This window comes from Tyto alba, unplaced genomic scaffold, assembly GCF_018691265.1.
Source record: "Tyto alba isolate M040663 unplaced genomic scaffold, T.alba_DEE_v4.0 Super-Scaffold_23, whole genome shotgun sequence".
Lineage (NCBI taxonomy): Eukaryota > Metazoa > Chordata > Aves > Strigiformes > Tytonidae > Tyto > Tyto alba.
The window spans coordinates 11557117-11580614 of record NW_024881297.1 but is presented as its reverse complement, the minus strand read 5'-3'; the positions used below and the strand labels follow the sequence as shown (position 1 = coordinate 11580614).

At 37.2% G+C, this 23498-nt stretch overlaps 1 protein-coding gene across 5 annotated transcripts in view; it reads right to left on the bottom strand.

Moving 5' to 3' along the window:
• The window catches only part of INPP4B (inositol polyphosphate-4-phosphatase type II B), a 342715-nt gene that overhangs the window by 31595 nt on the left and 287622 nt on the right, over window positions 1-23498 (bottom strand). For all 5 annotated transcript variants that reach the window (XM_042796878.1, XM_042796879.1, XM_042796880.1 and 2 more), the window contains 7 exons: window positions 21847-22019; window positions 20718-20841; window positions 19557-19674; window positions 14169-14309; window positions 11010-11107; window positions 7100-7212; window positions 2331-2485 (listed from right to left, as the gene is read on the bottom strand). In XM_042796878.1, the coding sequence (XP_042652812.1) occupies window positions 2331-2485; window positions 7100-7212; window positions 11010-11107; window positions 14169-14309; window positions 19557-19674; window positions 20718-20841; window positions 21847-22019 (922 nt within the window). The remainder of the gene's footprint in view (window positions 1-2330; window positions 2486-7099; window positions 7213-11009; window positions 11108-14168; window positions 14310-19556; window positions 19675-20717; window positions 20842-21846; window positions 22020-23498) is intronic.

Below are 23498 nucleotides of genomic sequence, written 5' to 3'. Positions count from 1 at the left end.
GGCAGCCGGCGGCACTTCCCACGCTGCTCCATAAGCACCTCCTGCAACCGATGGGCAGTGGGGAGGGAGAACCAGTCCCTGCCGAATGTCTGTAGCACCAAAGATACCGAAGAAAGCACCCAAAGACAGCTCTTAAAGCTGCCCGACCAGCTCGCAATGACAGCACCATAGAGTTAAGCACTGTGTGTCCCCCTTTCACATTTTTATTCTTCGGTTCTGATTTCTTTGGGCTTTCATTCACCAGCTCATGAGAAAAGAAATGTTGGCTGCTCTTTTTTTTTTTTTAACCTCCAGTTGTGTGAACAGTGTTAAACAAATAGAAACTAGCGTAAGTAAAAGATCAATTTATTTATTATCCTGATGGTGCAGGTTAGTTTGTATGCTACTGCTTGCAAGGCCCTTGCTTTAAGTCCCAGACAGTCCTACCACCCAAGTCAAAATTACTACCTTCTATCCAACATAGCATCTACTTCAGTTCAAGGCTGTTTTAAACTCATTTATAGGATATTAGCAGGATCTAGCTTTTTTCTGTTTGAAACTACAGCAAAAACATAGAATTAACATTTTAATAATGGTGCTTGAAGCTCATATACACATCTGCTCATTTATTTTTTCAGTTTTCTCCAGATTTTCTGGGCCTTTCATCATTCTTTTGTGACTCCAATTTATTGTTATCTGCAAATATATCTAATGTGTAAATCTTCTCAGGTTTCAGATCACTTATGTGATATAAAAGCACTCAAAGTTTTTTGCGTTTTCATTTACAAAAACCTACACTTTTGTACTAACAAGCTAGCTTGTATAAATATCAGTATGCTTTTTTTTAAAAATCAAGTTTATATCTGTGAAACTTTTTCAATCTACTACTCAACGCTGTTATAACAATAATTTTATATAGTTAGTTTGCCTGCATCTGGTCATTTACTGTAGCATATACACTTTTGTATTTATTGGAGACATAAAGGAAAAAAAATTGAAATGCCAACACAAATGAATTTTAACACAGAAAACTCAGAAATTTTTCACTGATGATAAAACATGTAGTTATGAAAGACTGCACACAAGTCATTCACTCACTGAAATATTGCAGAGATGAAGGGATTTATGCAAGCTAATGATACATACAAAATTATACACTTCCATTTAATACACCACACTACACAAGCACCTTGCAAAACAACTCCACATCTAAGCCATCGCAGTCCTCTACTCAATTACTCTTTATAAACATTAACTTTTTTCTTTAGAATACCTATCTTTGCCAAAAGACAAAAGGACCCTATACGTGTAAACCCACAGTATTAATCTAGACATTAAACACCTAATCTGATAATACTAAAGTCAAGAATTATCAATTACAGACTTTAAACATGGTTATTTACTTTGGATGATCTTTCCAAATCTAATATACAAACCTTTTGTGTTTTACATAAGTGCAAGATATGATTCAGTTACTTCTTTGCAGGCTGACCAGAATATTTCCTAGTAGTTTTGCAGTGACCTTTGTTATATGTAATCTCAATGTTGTAGATACATTTTTTAAACTCCTATAGAAAATACAACGCAGTTTTCATTAAAGCTAATGATGAAAGTTTCTTTAGAGAATATAGCATCCAGATTCATTTTATGATCAAAATTTGTTTGTTCAATTTTTTTTAAAGACTCCAATAATCAGAAATCTTTGACTCTTTTATTACGCATTCCTGATAACATTAGACTCAATTTCTACATAGTTGTCATTTAGAAGAAAACATTATTTTTAAATTTTTTTTACGCACAGTAACGATTTTATCAGACATTAGTGGCAACCACATCAGCCCAAACCTACTTGGGTGTTTCTTTGATTTTTAATAACATGAGCTGTTAAGAATTGCCATCTGTATCAAATGCTTATTCTGCTTTTACAATATTTGTCTAAGTTTTATACAAATGATTTAATGAGTGTGTGAACATTTAAAAAATATTCTTAAAACATAAAACATTTTTTTTAATACAGTCATAGAATGCTGTTAAAATTTTAAGCCTGATGAAAGCCTGAGAAACTGTGAAAATAACTGCTATTTACCTTAGTCAAATTCTACGGTCAGTGAAGGGACACTTAGAAGGTTTCACATATCTATCTCAGAAACTGTTCATTAGTGATAAAAACACACAGTTGCAAAGACCGTGCATGCAGAAGTGACTTACCAGCTAGCAGCATGCTGCTGGCCAGTTCTCTGCCAAATCAGGACTGGGGCCTATCGTGCATTTGCAACTGGCGTTAGACCATTCTGTCCCGTAGTTCCTGACTTAGCCCAAAATGCAAGGGACATGCAAAAATCTCCACATACCTCCTCATACAATCCAGCGCCCGAATAAAGAAGTCTTTGTGAAGCTGATGCTCGTCCCTCAAGATGGAGCACTGCTCCAGCGTCACTGACATGGATGTCCGGTCTTTGGCACTTTTGCAACAGGTGAAGCGGACTCCGTTCAGCTTACGGCAAATCTGAAACACAGGCAGACATCATACAATTGCCCTTTTCACACCTTGTGCTCTCCACATGCTAGGCAGACTGTGAAACTCCCACAATTTGGCCATCGCAGACAATGAATACAAAGAACTACAGTATTTCTCCAGAAGAAAATAGCCATTAAAAGGTAGTAACTCCAACCTGAATTATACGGCTGCTGACACGTGTCTGTGGTTAAATCAGTTGTTAGCCTTGCCTTGGGGATTTCCATATTCTAAGGATTATGCCCACGCTGGCCTGACACATTGCCACAAAAGGTGAAAATGTTGTGCTGAAAAGAACTGTACATTTATCTTTTGTTTATAAATCTGCAGCATTAACACTCTACAAAAATAGCACCAAACAATTATAGCTACTGATCTATAGCCCATTTCCAATTTGTCCAAATGATGCATTTTAAAAGCAGATCTTCAGGGCTTTCGTTAGAAGGACAAGCTTACAAATAACCTGACCACTGAGGAAAAAGAAGCCCTTACTGATTTTAAAAGAGCTTCACACACTCTCGTACTGCAGTTGCAATCAATCTCCTGCTCACACTAATACCCCAAGCAAAGCAAGAAACTGACAGTAGGCCCCCCCCAAAAAAATAATCTACTACTCTTAGTCCTAAGCATTTTAAGCAGATCACTAAAATGTCTACACGTACTACAGCTTACCAAACCATTTCATCCAATTTGCTGAACTTCAAATAAAAAGTATTTGTGTTAGCCTAGACTATAAAAGGAAAAATTGCTACAATTTTTATTCACTTTCTGTGACAACCACCCTATTCGATTAAAGCTTAATTGTCTGAACACCTAATGAACACTGAAAAAACGAAGAAAAAAATTTGACAAGTCTCAACTCTGACACATGAACGTAAAGGACTAACTTCTCATGAGGGTACAGCTTCAGCCACATCTGAATTTAAATATAGTCCTTATTTTCAACAGGTGAACTGTTCAATGTGTGACCCACAACAATAAAAGCTTAGCAGAAATAACTGCCATAGACTGTCTACTTTCACTGTACATTTTGACAAAATTATAAGAGATAAAGAAAACATGACATTTTTAAGGGTAATTTCTCACATTAAGAATCGACCTGTGGTTGTACCAGGCCATTAGTTTATACTTTGAGTTCAAATAATATTTTACTAGAAAAATAAAAATTTGAAGGAGAGCTGGTGTTCCCAAATGTGGGTCTACCTTTCCCCTGACATAATTTGTCCTAAGAAAAGGTAATACTTTGTTTTGCTTCCTCCTATCCCTGGACAATATAGCTGTAACAGTGTCAAAAAAAAGCAAATAGCTATGAGAATAAGGCAAGGCAATAAATTACAGCAGTTAGGCTTCATGCTAAGGAACCTCCCAACTTGGGTATCAAGTGTTTACTTGGGATCTTGCCGGATGAAACTGGAAAATGATCTTCATAATCTCACTTCAGCAAATAAGCACTTTTCTGCATTCTCAGAAATTCTTTTAAAATCAACGGCCCAGAAAATACTTACAGTCTTTAAGGTCTTTGCAATATCGTGGTAAGGGCCATCTCAAAAGTTGGATCCAGGAAATTAATTAATTGAATCTAACTTTGAATCCAAAGAAGTACAGGCTAGTAAAGGAGAACCTATGAGAGTTTCCTCCCTCCTACAATTCAAAAGTTTAAAATTTAAATCTGTTTAAAAATTTTGAAAGTTGCACTGGGATTTAAATAAATTATCTTCAGACAATTTTTTAAAATAATGCTGTGAAATAAGTTAACTGCTTAGTTGAAGAGAATAATTCTCTTCACACTAGTCTCTTTTGAAGTCCATGAGTCATTGTGACTATTCAAAGTGAATGAGTCTTAAGAAAAAAAAAAAAACCAGGTAATTTTTCTGGATGAATGATGGCCTCTCCCTGCCAAATCTGGGCTGACAGTATACATATAAAGTGCTGGCTAGTGAGAGTCAGTTTTGAACTCAGAAGCATTCTAGGCACAACAAGGAAATGACCATAACCACAAGCTTATTCTTCACTGAATTTCAGCACAAATATCTCCATCATTTTAAAGTGGATTAAATAGAAAACAATCTGTTAAACAAACAAATTTAAAAATCCCTAGATTCTGATTTAAGGAGAAATTTAGGTTAACCTCATAGGCCGGCCCAGATAAATCCTTTGACAGTTCACTAAGCAGCAGCCGTTAAGCAAAGTAAATAATTAAAATGGGCCACCACAATGATCTCATGCTCTAGAAATCTAAAAAGGGACAATACTAAATATATAGAAATATCATCATCTCAGAACAAACAGCTTACGATTAGGGTCTAGCCTGAATTTTATCCTCAATTTTGCCCACTTCTCCAAATACATTGAAGATACAGGAGGAGGAGAAATAGACTTAACATTTATTAGCGGTTTATAAAGTCTCCCTTGCAAATACAGATTTAAATCATTAGGACTGTGATTAAGTTTACAGAGGAGATGATAAAAGCATATAAAACCATGAAGACTAAACCAAGGATAAATCAATACTCTGATTATTTTTCATGACATAAGGTAGAAGATGAAGGGTGGAGCTTAGGAAATAAAAATATATAACATTTAAATCTCTGTCCCATTATATTTCGAAAGAAATGTTTGTGATTCCAATTTGCAAAAGTTCACTTTTCAAATGCTGATGTATTCTCACAGTCCCATTACAACAGGGATTACAGGCAGGTGCAGATACATATGCATAACCGTGTAGAATCTCATACATATACTGCAATACCAAAGTGATAACATACATATACTGCAATACTAAAGTGATATCCTTACATCCTTTCCAATAAAGAAATGTAACATAGTATAACAGTGTGTAGACCAATGGGTCCAGAAATAGTCATTTAAGATGGTTACTGTAAGGTAATGTAAAAAGAAATAAAATACAGTGGAAGAAAAATCTGAAACACTTTGTATGCCCAAAGAATGCTTTTTACCCATGAAATTATTTTCAGAGAATCCTGAATAGATGGTAAAAGACAACTTCCCATATTCAAATATTAAGTAAATTGACATATTCTTTGTAGCTCACTTTACCCTGTACCGATTTATCTTTTACTACTTTAAAAAGCAATGTTTCATAGTAATTGCAGAACTGGTACTGCACGAAAAGCTTATAGTTTTACTCAAAACAGATTTATACTGCATGTGATAATATTTATTATCCACAAAGCAAAATGTTATTAGCAATATTAAAAATTACAGCGGTGTTATTACTACAAAGACATACTTAATATTGTCTTGTTCCTGGCACTAATGAAAAATTGTGGAAAATTTTATTAATATTTTGTATCAAATATTTATTTTTCTTGAAGAGTATTATGAGTTTGAAAGTTCCCCAGGATACAAGGCCTTCTTCAATTTCAGTAGATACCAAAGACTCAAGTCTCTGCTTGTATAAATGGGCAGACACCCCAACGGTACTTTTCTAAATCTGAGGTGATTATCTGGTTAAATTTCACATTCCTGAAAAGCTTGAGCTCTTTATTTCACTGTTGGATTTTTTTTTTTTAACATGCATGTGCAAAAAGAACAGAATTGTGAAACAAAAAGGAATTATGTGAATAAAGCAAAGTAAGTATTACTCATTGTTTGATAAACATTTTTCTTTGTGTTCTTTCTGTGTCTGCCCTTTGCATATCTAGCTTATTTTGTGTTGCTACCAGTGCCCTTGGAATGGCTGTCATGGTGACACTTGCTAAAATAAAAACCCACCATAAAATGGGATTGACTAAAAGTTGTACTGATACAATTTAACACTTATAAAGCATAAGTACCTTAATTACAGAAAATCAAAAGTTGAGTGCAACAATATTCAACAAAAGCCAGAGCAAGTAATCCTGTCCTGCATCATACCTCAAGGCTTATGGACACTAATCAATAAAATAAAGATATTTTGAATAACCAAATTTTGTATTATCAAAGAACAGATATGATTTTAAACACCACCAAAAATAAAAGATACTGTAACTGAATACTGTATTGTCTCTCTCATATGAGGTGATACATAGTTACATCCATACATGATCACCCAATGAATTTATTCCGCCCATACTGGGGATTAAGGGATTCCTCTGCCTAAAACCAGACTCAGTTAAAGAAAAAACATGCTCCAAACAAAAAGCAAACCTCTTTTATCCTGTTACACAACTCACTGAGATAAATGAAAATATCCTGCATCGGGGACAAAACAACTCCAAGCAGCAGTACAGGCCACAGACTGCCTGGCTAGGAGAAGGTCTGCAGAAAAGGGCCTGGAGGATGTAGGAGTCAACGTAGTGACCAAGACCATCTCTCACTTTGAATTCTAGATAGTTCTACCACTTCGGAAAGTGAGAAAAAATAAAATCTTTGTAATTTAAATGTAGGAAGAAGAGATACATGTGTACGTGGGATGAAAGACCATCAGAATGGAAATGTTAGAGAGCCATTTCAGCATATCTACCTACTTTAATCATTGAGTTTTCCAATTATATCCTTAAAATCGACTAAAATCCTTAATCCAATCATATGCTTAAAATCCACTGCACTTACAATATCATCAGGCATGTGAAAATTAGTTCATCTTGAAACAAGAGAGCTTACCGTCGCAGCCAGCCACATGATTTCTACATTCTTTCTCTTTTTGGCCTGGATATTTTGATGGAGATTTTCAAGCAATCCCTTTAAATCATTTTGTTCTTGAAAATGTGGTAGACCTGGAAAAAAAAGGATGATAAGATTGCTCATTATGATAAGGTTGATGATATGGCTGTGCTGACTAAAGAATGCCCATAGTAAAGAACAAGCAACCTGCTAGACTATCATACTTATCCTGCATCTGTTTCTTTAAAACATGTAGCATACAATCAGTACTCATAAAAAGATGTTTCCAGATTATGAGAATGTATCACTAGGTAAACATTTTACTGCTTCACAGCAGTCTTCCTTTGGTTCACAGCAGAAAATGCATCATCTCAGAGAGATGACTTCACCTTAGGTAAAGCAAGATTCTCCTAATCTATAATATTGCCAGATGAGCTTCATCTCAACCAGACATGATCGACTGCTTAAATTCCTTTTGTCACAAAGCAGTATTAAACCATCAAATTATTATCATAGATTGTAAGGGGAAGACGTCTGGAAGTACAGAACAGACTCAGACTTTATGTTGAAAATGCACATACTGCTACATGCATTATGATGCCACTGAAGAAAATCTTTATTTGCTTGCAGGGTTCCTAAACCTTGCATGCATCCTGCTCCTCACATAGGACAATACTTTGCAACACTGATGTTGCTGTGGGTGTTAGGTATCAAACCAGCAACACGGAGTATCACCTGTGACAGACCTGTGTGATGAGGTCAACATGCCAGAGGGAAGGGATTGCCATCCAGAGCAACCCTGATGGGCTTGAGAGGTGGACCTGCGTGAACCTCATGAAAGGCCAAGTGCAAGGTCCTGCCCATGGGTCGGGGCAATCCCAAGCACAAACACAGGCTGGGTGATGAGTGGATTGAGAGCAGCCCCGCGGAGAAGGACTTGGGGGGTATGACTATGAGCCAGCAATGCGCGCTCACAGCCCAGAAAGCACAACCCTGTCCCGGGCTGCATCAAGAGAAGTATGGCCAGCAGATCAAGGGAGGGGAATTCTCCCCCTCTACTCTGCTCTTGTGAGACCCCACCTGCAGTGCAGTGTCTAGCTCGGGGCCACCAACATAAGGACATGGACCTGTTGGAACAGGTCCAGAGGAGGCCACGAAAATTATCAGGGGGCTGGAGCATCTCCACTATGAGGCCAGGCTGAGAGAGCTGGGGGGGTTCAGCCTGGAGAAGAGAAGGCTCCGGGGAGACCTTAGAGCGGCCTCCCAGGGCTTAAAGGGGGGGGGCAGGGAAGGTGGGTAGGGGCTCTCTGTCAGGGGGTGCGGGGATAGGATGAGGGGTAACGGCATTAAACTGAAAGAGGGTAGAGTTAGATGAGATGTGAGGAAAAAATTCTTCCCTATGAGGGTGGTGAGGCACTGGCCCAGGGTGCCCAGAGCAGCTGTGGCTGCCCCCTCCCTGGAAGGGTTCAAGGCCAGGTTGGACGGGGCTGGGAGCACCCTGGGCTGGGGGAAGGGGGCCCTGCCCGGGGCAGGGGGGTTGGAACTAGATGATCTGTAAAGTCCCTTCCAACCCAAACCATTCTATGATGGTTCAGTGATAGGTTTCTCTGGTTTTATGCTTTCAGCTGTTTAAATTGAGTTCTAAGCCATTCTTTTCAATTAATTATGTACTACTAAAGAACAATCATCCATTTTTGTACCCTTACTATCATTAGCTATTCTACAAAAGCAGTACTATTTTGGTACCTAAACCAGAATTACATTTGGGAGCACATTGTTATTTATTGTTATTTATTGCTTCCAGTGTTTCCTATTAGAGAATTAAAGAGATTAAGAAACAGGTGAGTGACAGTGCATATTCATCTAAAGAAAGATAGAAAGTCAGTGTTTGGCATATGCAGTTACAAGCAGCTGAAGACTTTTAATAACTGGGAATAGAAAGCAAGCTAGAATATTGTTGGCGATGGTAATTACAGAGATGAGAGAAAAACTAATAGCAATGGTGGCAATACCTTTATGGGAGTGGAAAATTGTATTATTTGAAATGGAATATACGAATAAAGCAGCAAGCAAGTGAGGCTGCCTAAGGATGGTGGATGCAAGGGTCTGGCCAACAGGGCTGTGAATCCTCAAATTCTGTCTGGCTTTATGGGCACTATTTGTGACTAACAGCTGTGTGAACCAGGCCCTGCATTTATTTTGTAGCGCAGATTTGGCACTACAGGAAACTATCTGGAAAGGTGTGCTGAATGGCTCTCACTTAGCTACAACACTAGGGCTGCTGACAGCTTCAATGGCAGTTTATCTTCCCAAGAACTTGAGCACAGAGGTAAGGGAACAGGGAAGGAACTGAAGTCCTCCCCCAGCTGAACAACTTAGAGAGCTTCACTTTTTTTCAGGGAGCTGGTTTAAGAGGCACGTTCCTCCAAGCCAAAGGAGTGATTCCATATAATGGCAGGGACCTACTGGGAGGGCAATGGAACCAGAAGGTGCTCTGTGTTCTGTAAACATTGGGATAAAGAACACACTCAGATCTTAGAGGTAGAGAAAAAGCAAGAAGGTAATAACAACCAGAAAAGACATGATGAATTAGACAAGTGTAGTCCTCAAAAGCCTGCACAGTCTGGAAGAAGTCTGGGAAGACTGTGTGGCTGACAAACAATCTTTCTTCAGGAAGACAGTGCAAGGTTAGTTTCTGTTAATGAAAAGCAGCCAACACTATCTGCATGCAAATTTTTGCTTTTATATAACCAGATCCACTTATGCGGTAGCAGCTCTACCTTAGACCTAGCCCTGATGAGGTTAGGATGCCTTCTTGGCAGGATTTTCCTAAATTAATCACTAACTTATTATATGAATTTCTCTGTAGAAATCCTATAAATACTAGAAATGTGGGTGGATGGATGAGCATACTGCCCACCATTTAGGAATAGATCTTTCACTTCTGTCAAAATCATTAAGAAAATCATCCTGATACGAAAGATGAACATGTACACATATATAGTGACACATTAGGTATAACTACAAGTACATACATGTAACGGATAATTTGCAAAAGTAATCAATGCAAGTTGTTCTGTAAGAGAATAGAAGCTTTGCACAGGATTTTAACTAGCAGTATTCACTACAAGGAGTTACACACATGTTCTGTAGGATGATAGATCTTTAGATTGAAAAGATTTGCCGCCTCCCCACCCCCCGCCCTTTACTCAAGGGGAAGTAGCAGAAACCTAAATCCAAGCCATTTAAAAATCAGTCTGTAAAGTCTGCAACATTTGGGAATATAGTTTAAGCATTAAGACTACTTTAACAGGATTAGAGTGATACAAACAGTCTTTTCAGTGTTTGCTTTTAACAATCAGAGTAACAGAATAGTAATGTTTATGATACCAAATTTATATAAAATTGGAATATAGGACTTATTCTAATGGAACCATCTTATTCATATCAGTGACATTATGATGTGGCTCATTGCTTGTGTTTGCATCTACAGATTTCTCAGTGGTTTGCCATATCTTAATACATTTTCAAAATAAGAATGGAGGAAATTACTGAAACTGATGAAAATTCCCACTGAGTATTTCTGCTCAAATATAGTAGGTACAGACTGTCCTCTATGTGAAATATTAAAAAGCATATTATATTAATACTTTAAAAGATCTGTTCAGCTCATCATTACTCCACTTCGTTCTCCCTGCAGTTTCTGCTGTGGTGTTGGGCCTGCAATCACTACCACCTTCACCAGGGCTGTGTACAGACACAAAGAGTTCCACTTTATGGAACAAGTCATGGGACTGAGGCCTAAATCTAAAAGCTGCATACTAATATTGTGCTAATAATACTTTCTTATAATATTTCACCTACGAAATCTTTTCAAAGCCATTTGGATATTGCATTATTTTGTACTCACAATCAGGAGGCATTTTTTCTGTAAAAAGCTTGTAATACTCTTCTAGAAGTTCTAAATTTTCTTGGTTAATGTTTTCCTGCAAAGTGGTATCCCCAAACCTATAAAAAAGCACAATAAAATTATAAAAAGACCCCAACCAAACAAAAACCAAGCTAAACTATCCCTTAACATAAAGAAATAACTTTGATTCCCCCCCCCTTACTGTTGAATGTACTAGATTTTGTCAAATATACAGTTGCTAATCTCTCATGTGCTTTAGAACTAATATTTGGGAACAAGGTCATCACTCACTAATAATTCCTCCAAAAACCTGTGGACAAAGTATTCCACTTACAGGCAAACACTCAATAAATCGCACATTCTTTTTCCCTTCACAAATCCTGAATAAAAGCAAGGGCTCTTTGTGAGAAATTCAAATGGCACCACAGGCTGAAAACACCGACTCCTACAGCTCTTACTGCTGCTGTTGCTTAGGTATATTCATTTCTACCAGAGCTGGACAATGCTGAAGCCACACAAGATGGAAGAGATGCAAGTGTCAGGTGGAAAACCTTCTGAAGAACTAATTTCTATTCTGGTCTGAGAATATTTGCTATAGATAGTCAAACTGATTACTTCTCTGGGCCCTTTCTGCCCTACAGTGCTCCTGAACTGTTAGTTATGTTGGTTTTTTGTATCTGAAACTAATGAGAGAACCATTTCTCTGCTGTTGAGCAGTGATTTCACCATTAAGCTTCACAGAGATATGACCCTCAGGCTAGCTGGCTTCAGTCGTCTGTGTTTAAGCTTGCTGCAGTACACAGACCTCAGCAGGCACACTACAGTGCTGCAGCTGGCTCAGGAGCACTTTCCAGGGTTTCTTGCAGCAGTCAAGCCTGCTGGGAAGACATCACCCAAATCCTCGTTATCCTGCATCTCACAGAAAACCCAGACAACATCGGGATGCCATTACGCTTATCCATGAACTGACTATAGCTATATTGGCAAATATATTTTTGAGACCAAAATTTCTACAAGAGCCAAGTTTCACACAGGCTAAAAAAATACATAAATCTCCTGGTATCTCTGCTATGAGAGACATGAATGTAAAGACAGGAATACCCCTTGGGCAGTTAGAGCCAACTTTTTGTGACTCATGTTTAGAATAGCCTTGAAACAAAGAAAAGGAAGATGGAAAAAGAAATGGAGGATTACAAAAAGGAAGGCATGGACAGGTAAGTGAGAAATTGAAGTAGAGAAAAGAGGTCACAAATCAGAAAATACCAAATGTACTGCTAGATCATGAAGAAGGGAACCAAATATTTAAATGGGCCAAAGAGGTGAAAGACTCTGCTACTTCCTCGGTAGCCATTGCTGCACTGTCACATGAGAATACTTCTTTTAAATTAGATATATTCTTAACTGTGCTTAATTGAAAGAAGAGATGTTTGCATCTAATAAAGCAACATTTTCTAGAAATTTATCACAAAATTACTTCTATTCTCATATTAGTTTTCCCACACAAAAAAATATTTTTTACCAAAAAGCATGTGCAGTGTTTCCAACCTCAAAGACAAAAGTTCAGCTTTAGGAGTTAAGCAATATTTTGAATTAAGTCTAATGTTTACACCTGTAAGTGTATGCAGAAAAGCTATTTCTGTATGTAATAATACAACTTGATTTGCTTGATAGATACAGATATTATCTATAATAGATACAGATATATCTATGTTTATAGATACACAGATATTAATTTTTCATTCATGGCTTTCTTTGTGCACAATGTAAAACCACCACTGTGAACAACACTACCACTCTATCTGCAAGCTAGACATTTTTTCATGCTGATTCTTCTACAAGTCCCCATATATCCAGGCTGTTTCTAAATCTTGCCAAATCTTTCTTCAGGACATTTGTAACATATAGTCCTTCCTGCCTATTCCACCCATGTAAGCTCTCATGAACTTGATTCTTGATTATTGCATATCACTTTTTCCTGATTTTGAAAAATGTGGTATGTCTTAGTCACAATGGTCATGACTGATCTTGTACAGTTTTGTATGCTATTACTTTGGCCATGTCATTCCTCACATAGCATCACTTTTTCCCTTCTTCGTGGCATCAATAAGTTATTTTTGTTTTCAAGAATGTTTCAAGTCCTCTAACCAACTACTCAACTCTTTCACCAGTAAAATGTCAGTTTTACTCACAACTCCAAGAAATCTCCCATAAACAATCACAAAGCTACCTGATGGCATTCCTTCAAACTCTTCCTTTAAAGACTGCTTCTACTCTGCTGTCTACAAAGAACGGGATGTGAATCTCCTGTTGTGCTTGCCTATTGTCCAGGTTAACGGTTGTTCACTGTCTCCCTCTATCTCTCCAGCTACATTTTTGCTTTTGAGTTTGTAGTGAATACAATCTAAACATAGGTACTATGTCTCTTGGATGCTCTGTTAATAAAACTAATAAAAAAGTAAAAAAAATGTAGCTGTCTTATTGTTGATGTCTGGCTCACAGTTTTAGCATTGCACAAACTTGGTAATTTAAAATGACCAACAGATATCCTTCTCTTGAAAGAGAAAATTAGTAGGTTGGTGAAATTTTGACTATTATTGTACTACTTAATTAATTTCCAGCAATCTTTTCAGAGAAGTAATATTAACACATCAGAACTTTAACATCAGCCTTCATGTCTCTATAAACATATTACTAACATATTCCTTGTTATTAACTACCATTCCTCAACCCTGGAAAAAGCCCTAAAAAGCTGAGAAAAATGATCTCTTTCTAGCTTATGACTTGTCCATCACCTTCAACCCCATCTTTAAGATAATAAGAATTTCAATTTTTCAAAATCATGTTTGAGAAGGCCAAAATACTGTATGAACAAACTTCTACATCTGTGAAGTAGAAATCCATTTTATATCTGTATCCAAGGGAAACTTGGTGTTGACTGTGTGAAATGAAGTCCTGCATATGGTCGTATCTTCACTTGGACTTTTTCATTATTTTGCATTGCTTCATAGATTGTGTATGTCCTTTAATACTTTTAAAAATACACACCAAATCAATGTGAGATGGTCCAAAAGCAAATAACGAAAAAGATTTATTTTTAATCCTGAGAGATATCCTGTACTAGCATACTTGGACAGAAAATGAAACATGATTTTTTCTTACCTCTCTGCAAGTGTTTGCTGTTCATTGATTCCAACATTAAAGAGCACTGGATACATGCGAAGTAGCTTTCCTTCTTTAATCTCTTGTGGCAGCAACTCAAACATCTTTTCTGGAAGCTGGACCTCTATAACATAATGTTCACTAGGAAAAATACAAAGAAGAATAAGGATGGGAATATTGACTGGCTAGCTTGAAATTGCAACCTTCCTAAAACTATGGAGAACACATAAGATTTCTAAATCAGTTTCCCCTTTTCCCCTTAATTGTATTGAACCATAGAATGTGACAATTCAACTTGCTTGTTTTAAAAGGATAACCAAGCTATATGGAAGAAGGCAGGTATACATAATTATACACTCTTAACTCAAGTGCAACTTTACTGAAGTGAAAATATGAGTAAAGATGAAAGCAGTAAAAAAGTTTTCTGCTACCAAAATATCAATGAGAACACTTCAACTCCTAAAATGCATCTTGCTGAGTTACAAAAGCAACTTCATTTCAGAAGTCACAACTTGATCCTGTATCCACTCTAAATATAATATGAGCAAAAACCTTTCACAAAAATCCAAAGCAAAATTCCCGTTTTCTTCAGTGGCAGGATTTTGTCTCTGGGAATAGGAAGCACCACCACAAAACTGACTCTGTGAAGATATTAATTGAAGACTCATTACACAAATATAAATCCTATTTTAGAAGGGATATGATATATAGCAGTTCTGGTTTGTTTGTGTTTGGTCTGGCTTTATGAAAAACATTACTTTGGCTGCCAGTCCAAGTTCTAACCATGTGGAACTCTCAAGTTGAATTTCACACTTGAGGACTGATACATGATCCCAAAACAGAAACAATGGAATGCTGTTCATCTAGTTTTTGCTAGTTTGCTTTCTGTTATTACAGCAATCAGTCTAATAAAAAAGGAACAGACTAGAAGTGAATCCACTTCTTCCCAGAAATTGGCATTTTAATCAGAGAGCCAACTGTTAACAAAGACTGGAATTTTCTCTCCTGAAAAGCACATTTGGTATACCACCAAGAAGGAAGGGTATTACAACAGGAGGGATGAAGGATCTATGTCCTACCAGGGCTAGGAAAGTCACACAACTTCTGCATGTAAACTTCAGATGGAAAACTGTTTGCACCTATTAAACTAATCTATTATGAAGTCCCTCCAACCCTTATTTTAATCAATCATGTGCTTGCTAAAGAATTAAAATACAATCTGGATTATCCATGTGTAGAAATTAGGGGAGAAAAGGCAAAAAACCTTGAACAGAAAGGCCAGTTTCTGCAGTAGCTCTGACGTCCTTGGCAAGCTGGAGGGATCAGTGACACTATCTCAGACTGGGTGCGCTTGGATAAACAGCTTCAACTTAGAAGAGCTAGTGGTCATGTTTGAACCTCTATCCTGCCCATATATCTGAGAACAAAATAAAATGAATCCAGTACAGACTTGTGACTGAAATCTAACTACATTCAGCTGGGGCAACTGCATATGCTTTGGTATGGGCTGGAACTAGCATGTACTCTGTGAATAAATGCTAGATGTTCCCTACTGGGGGGAAGTATATCGGTTTTGAATGGAGAATACACATCTCAGAGGGGAAAAAAAAAAAAAAAATTAAAACCAAGAAATAGTTCTACTCCCCAGATGAGTCAGATGAGTCTATTTGGTTTATGTTTTGTTTAATTAATTCACCCATGTGAAGGAACTAGAGAGTTAGCAAGGATGACAGTAAAGAACTCTGTACAAATGATCTTTGCATAGCAGCATTCATTCTCAGCCTGCATGTGAGCACTACTAGTTGCTGTCAAGTGCTACCAGAAGATTTTTCTGTGATGGAGTGCTTTCATGAGGTTGAGAAGAAATGTTGGTTTAGTCTAATTCGAAGAGCATACGCTACTGAAGTGAAATGCCTTGCTACATTTCATATCCCCAAAATCACTACAGATCTTTCATTGTGTGAAAGAACACTGAGAAATGCTGACCTTTAGGCATGACAAATTAACATCAGTTCCCTTTGTGAGCTTCCCCTTATCCATTTTTTAAAAAATCTTTTTCAAAACATTTTTTGGAATCTCAGAGATAATCCTTGGTAATTTAAAAATCTGTAAACAACTGTGCAATGAAAAAAAAAGCTTCTGATCATGTAAGGAAAAGGCTATCAAGCTGCGTATAAAAATCCCAGGAATGGTACTGAATTGTGTGGTGAGAGGGTACAGGGGGAAGAAAATAATTCAAAGTATTGGAATCTGGAGGACTTGTCTGACATTAATTTACCAAAATTCTTACAGGTCCTATGCTTCTACTTAAATAAGAAACAGTAATACAGCAGTAAATTTTATTACCATGTGGTTTCTCTCTTTTATGGCTAGACTCAGTGCAGAAATACCAGGTGATTTTGGCATGAGATGGATAAGATGGCTACTATATTTTCCAATGAGAAGGAAAAATCAGTACCTAATTTTTAACGTTTAATGATATTTCAGGAAGGTAGGGTGGAGAAATCGAGCATGTTTAAGAGAGTAAATAATAAATGAACACCTCTTTCAGAATTAATTGTATAGCTTTAGGTATTAAATATTTAAATATAAATGGTTTCACTAAACCAGGACTGCTTAAGAGTATCCCTTTCTTTGATTTTATTTGCCTTATTTTCTAATACTTGTTATCATCATCACATAGGAAGATAAACAAACATTTGCAGTCCTGTTAGAAGGCTTCTAAAAATTACCCCCAAGCAGCTGCAGGCCACGGACCCTGTAGCTACTTGCAGTTGGCTGAAATTACATGCTCTTAGTTCATTGCAACAAAAACAAAACAAGTCATTTACATGCACCTTTGCTTTACTTTGCAATGGGAAAAAAAATGCATACATGGTCAGTTACTGCATCTCAGCCGGGAGGTGCTTTACCCAGCTCTTCTTTCAGCTAAGTGGCAACATTTCAGATCACTTCAATGTGGCTGTAAATGCTAGTCCGATTGTGGGATTCATTGAAAACATGGTACCAACCCTGTGATGCCTCAAAGTTCATGTGCACAATCAAATACATTCCATCAAAGATTTTTGTAAAAGTAAGTGTTAACTACTTTTTCCTATGATAAAAGAACCTGAGTGCCTGAACAGAACCTCACTTCACCCACATGGTCGGGGTCAGCCACCCACATCAGCAGGTTAACGCACTGCTAGCCAATGCCGCGCTCTTCGGATTGATTTGTTTGTGTACCTAGAATCTCAGTCTGAAGCACTTCCCTAGAAAAACAATTACAAGTGAAAACTCTGAGTGTCTGCAAGATAAGAATTTTTAGCTTAATTTTCTGTCTTGTATTTCTACAGTCTCTTAGTCTAATTTTATTGAGCCACATGATGTAACAACCCAAAATGATCTAAGAATTCTGAGGTTTTAAAACATTATATAGAAAATAACCAAGTTTTCCACTGTCATCTCTTTTCATGGTTGACTTCCAGTGCTGTCTGATAGGAGCTGTCTCATCACAGCTCTAACAGGAATGGGTCTCCTCCACACAAGCCTCAAAGATTTATTTTTTTTTGGTCTGACACTGATTCCATCTAGTGAATACCTGCCAGTAAGTACAGTACAACAATCACAGGCAGTAACTCTTCTTCCTAAAGACTGACTGCTCAATCAATCCAGTATGCCTAAGGCAGCTTAAAGCTCAAGTGTCTTTCAAATCCAGGACCTCCTAGTGTGACACTTCAGTGTACCACAGAAATGGCAGCAAGCCAGCAAACGTAGCTGCTGGATTTTTCAAGATTTTTGACTGCTGCGATTTACAAAGATGTGGTTCTTCTGTTTCATCTACACACCATAATTATTCTTAATTATACCTGATGTGTTGCCTATCATACTCCAGCCTTCCTGCTATTTATTTCAATCCTTTCTCGGAAGGTCCATAGGATGAGAGCGAATCATCCAGAATAATTAAGTACATCAGTGGTGAAAGCCCCCTTCGGAGGAAACATATCTTTTTTACAAGTTGCTGCTTTTAGCTGAATTTAATTTACAGTCATCTTAAGAATAATGATACTATTACGGAAGTGATTTCTGCAAAAGTAAAAACATTTGGAGCCTCTAGACTAGAATAATAATGAAGATGAAAAACACATTCCTCCTGTGTAACAATCTTGTTAACCCTCTTATAGCCATAATTAATGAAGTATTTCAGTTTATGTCCTGATATTCAGCAGTGCTTATGTGAGATTCTGTCCTGGTTTCAGCTGGGATAGAGTTAATTTCCTCCCTAGTAGCTGGTATACTGCTGTGTTTTAGATTTAGTATGAGAATAAGGTTGGTAACACACGGATGTTTTTAGTTGTTGCTAAGTACTATTTATACTAAAGTCAAGGACTTTTCAGCTTCTCATGCCCTGCCAGAGAGAAGGCTGGAGGGGCACAAGAAGCTGGGAGGGGACACAGCCAGGACAGCTGACCCAAACTGGCCAAAGGGATATTCCATACCATATGACATCATGCCTAGTATATAAACTAGGGGCAAAGCTGGCCGGGGGCCGCTGCTTGAGTACTGGCTGGGTATCAGTCAGTGAGTGGTAAGCAATTGCACTGTGCATCACTTGTTTCATATATCCTAATTCTTTTATTATTACTATTATTTCAATTTTTTTCTGTCCTATTAAACTGCCTTTATCTCAGCCTAAGAGTTTTAGGGTTTTTTTCCTCCCTGATTCTCTCTCCCATCCCACTGGGTGGGGGGAATGAGTGGGCAGCTCTGTGGTGCTTAGTTGCCAGCTGGGGTTAAACCATGGCAGATGCATAACATATTAGTGGCTTTATGCAAGAATTTCTGAGGTTGCGTATATCCTGTGTGATCTTCAGCAACTAAGATAGGCTTCATTTTTCAAAAGTGACCACTAAATTTTGGCATCCGAGTTTTTCAGTTTCCATCTTAAGACAATTAAGGCCTAAATCTTAGAAATGCAATTTCATTTGTCACACTGAAATACAAGTGCTGGGCACCTGAGAACCAAGGTTTCTTCAGTTAGAGGCCACTTTTGTAAATATTGACTTTGTCACTTGTTTTTGATTCACTGTATGTATATATATATATATATATATATATATATATATGAAAAATGCAACAGAAACCCTGCACAACCCAGACAGGATTTTGATTAATTTGTATTAATAATTGGAACTACTAGCTTTTCATCAGGAAAGTAACCCAGAGCCCATATTACTACTAGGTTTACAAATCCCTATTACCTCATTACATCTCCATTCACCTCATGAAAAGCAAAACTACTGCACGTTCCATATAATAGAATTCAGCAACAAGAAAACCATTAGCTGTTTTTTCATGTGCTACAGATTAAAACTACATGCTATATGCTCCAGAAAACAAAGTTCTTACCGCCTTCCAGTTATAATAGGCAAAAAATCTTCTGATTTGGCTTCAATGACTTTAAACATTACTTTCTGCAAATCTGAAATTCCCACAGCCATGTCTTCTAGCATCCCTGCTTCTTCACCTATATGGAAAGATTACAGAGGCATTTAACAGGGTAGACAGATCAGTCACTGAATAGGTTATAGTAAAGCAATATGGGGATTATATTTTCCAGTCTGTGCATCTAAAAATCATAGCCTGAAACCCACATTAAAGTAACCTACATAAAAGAAGACTGATTTTTAGAACTGCTGACAATTCTCTGTGGCCTAAATGATAACTACGAGTATGAAGCACTGCTGAAAATCAGCCTGCTCTATATGTGCATAGAACAACCTCAGAAAAGCCATTTTTGTCTATTCTGAAAGTGTTTTTAAAGACTCTCCTGCTGATGAAGGACAAAGGTTTTGAGAACAACAACAATGCGTATTGTGCAAAAGTGAGCCTGACAGCAATCTCCAAGTAAGGATCTGCAATTGTCTGTGCATTACAGAGCTGCACAAATGCTAAATGCCTCTACTTTGGTCAAAATCTCTAATTTGGGAAAGGATTCCAATACATCTAGTTCAAAGTGTTTTGAAATGCATACGGCTGTTTGTTCCTCCAAATGTCCTTTTTTAATACCTATCAAATGATGGCATCTGTAACAGCTAGGAATTAAACAGTTTTCAAGCTATATTCACATCGCCAATACTGGTGTGATCAGAGCAGAGGCTCATAGAGTCAGTAACTGTTTAAGTCTGCTGTCTGGGTTAGCTTTATAAACCTGCTATTTTGGGTCAGGCCAAATGCCTATACAAATGAAGACAGTTTTTATTAAAACCAAAAGTTCCACCAGCTGTACTGAGGAAGGAGTCTCCTGTATTTAAGATAATTAATTTCAGCACTCTGCGTGGAATAATTAGCAACTAGTGTTCTCAGAGGAATTGAGAATAACATATATGAGTAATTTTTGATGCAGAATTGACAACACAGTACCAATGACTTCAACTGTGCTATATTATATGGAAGCCTACCATCTCCTAAAACAAATTACTGGAAGGAGAACAGAGGCTGAAATAAGAACCTCCTGAGTAAACTCCTGGTCTGGATGCATAAGGAACTTTGTCCAAGAACAATACTTACTATACGTACTAAGGAGTCCTTCATATTGCACAAGCAATCCAACTGTATGAAGCTGTTGTAAAAATCCTTGATCATGTAAACTTGTGTGCAGTTTTATTATAAACCCACAGACCAAACCAGCAAGCTGTAAAGACAATGAAAAAATGTGAAATTAACACATGTAGTGTTATAACATAGTTAAAATGAGGCTTTCTATCACTATACGCAACAGAAGTAATATTTAGATATTTGAGAAAACAGCACAGATATTTCTGTTTAGTGACTACACACATAATTTCATATTAATATATTATTGGGGCGGGTTTTTTTTGTGTAAAAAGCAGTGAAATATTCCCTTATTTTACATTAGATAAGCTTCATTTGTTTTGTGGGGTTGCATGCTATTTACACTGACATAAGTGACACCAGAACCTCAGTTGGCAGGCTACAGACATTTAAGGCTGTGAATTATGATGGATTTGAAAGCAGTTAGGCAACTAATACAACTGAATCTGCTTGGCAGTTGCGCCCTAACTTCTTAATTATGTTAGGAAAAATATATAACTTAAGGGAGAAATTAGATAAATCGTTTAGGGGAAAATCTATCTGGAAAACATGATCTACAGGATAAGATCAAAAGAACTTCAGTTATTTACCAAGAGAAAACAAGTCTGAGAAGAGACATGTTGATAGTCTTCAAACAGTATACTGCTACAGACCGAAAACAAATAATTTTTCGTCATTTCCAAGGTGACCAAAGAAGAAAAATACCTAGCTTGAATAGCAGCAAGGAATATTCAAGGCTAGACTTGAGAACTTCACCTACGGGTGAAGATACTGCCATATAATTTAGGAAGACTAAAAATAGCTTTATGGATCCTTCTTTGTACAAAGAGAAGTCTAGGTAACATTTTCTAATCCATTGCGGACCTAATTCTCCAACTCAGTGATATAGTTACTATGGATTTCCATTTGTTATTAATTTCTTCATCATGTTATAAAATATTTATGTGAACGTAATGAAAAATATATGAAAAAGTTGTGTTAAACTGGAAAAAGAAGAAAAAAAACCCACAAACCACAAACACTGGCATGAATAGAACCCTTATTTATAGCAACAGTAGGAGCTAAGTGACACAAGACAACCTACTGCTTGACTAAAGACGATGTCTCTTCTCAGGGTCAGCATCAAACATTGTGGCAAACCACAGGCAAGTTCCTGGAGCAGAACAAACGCCATCGATTGCTTCGCCCTGGTCACCACCTCTCCCATGCAGTCCTTCAGCGTAATCACCAGGGGATAAAGCTGTTCATACCAGTCACCTAGAACAAGACAGATCATCTGTTCCAAAGCAGAAAACTTGCAGTGAAAATCCTTTTCAGAATGAAGAGAGGGCTGCAGTGGCTCTGGAGATTGTCCTACACTTTAAAATGACCCTGAAGCTCTATCCTAACCATTGTGGTACAGCAAAAGCCACTGGAGAATACGCTTAGAGGTAGGACTCCAGTTTACTGCTGAGACTGGGGCTAAATCCTTGGCCTGAATCCAACTATATCCTGAAACCATGACTTTAACAGACCTAATTTCTCTCTAAAACTTTCATGAAAGGGTCATAGACAGAGCATACAGGGATACATGTGCATACCCACTTAGCACAAGATGAATACAGTGGTGATGAAGGTCTCCTGCTCTTTCCAGCAGTCACAATATGCTATCTAAACAAATGAAGTACCATAAAAAAATAAAAGGGGAAAGAGCCTATATTTAAGAAAAAGTGGGTGTTAGAAGGCAAAATAGAAGAAAAATATATATTTGGAAAGTGACTGCCTGTTTATGCATAAGCTGAAAAAATACTAACCTTCAGAACACATTTCTTTTTCTTTTTAGCTTCTCTCCATGTGTCTCTCTTTAAATATTTAGACATATTGAACTCATTATTTTTTTAGCTACTTTGAGCAGAGAGATTTAGAACTATTTTGTAATATGTTTTGCTCTGCTAAAATATATGCTAGGAATATCAGAAAAAAACAAGTTAGTGAAATGCTTGAAAAATGCGACTCCTTAATCCATTACAAATGAAATGATCAGTAGAAATGGAGGAAAATCAGAACAGTTTACTCAAACTTGCCCAATTACCCAAGCTGTTCCTGATTTTTTCAGGATTTAATAGTCAGACCTGCATTGTACTTGTGTGTTGTTTTGCCTACCTCTCTAATTTGAGAAAATAATAATAAAATAAAAAAAAAAAAAATCACCCTCCTTCAGAATCTACATCTCAGTTTCATTGTTATAGTTTAAAATGAAAGAGAAATCAACACTCCAGAGGAATCTATACAAAAATAGGGAGTATAACTGACTTAATACAATCCATCACTGACTCATATTTTCTGTAGATTAGTGTAATTAAGAATCAAAGATAATTAAAATCTGTTCCATTTAAATTGTAATTAGGTGGAAGATAACAGCACATTGTTTCAGGTAACATTTTGTGTGAGGCCAATGAAAGACTCATTAGTACTGAAGAAGTTCTTTAGGCAGGAAGACATAGCTGCCTGTTGCAAAGTCAATTTGGCTATGCTCCAGAAAAAATATGTAAATGAATAAAACTGTAGCCAAGAAGACTGGAGAGAACTTTGAAAGCCAGGAGAAACTGCAAAAAAATAAGGTACAGGAAAGAGGAAATAGGAACAAGGACAGAGCAGTCACAGAAGACAACTTGGGTTCCTTTGTCAATAATGTTTTTGTGGTCAGACAACCCATGTTTTAACAGAGTCATACATATTTAAGGGTGAGTAATACAG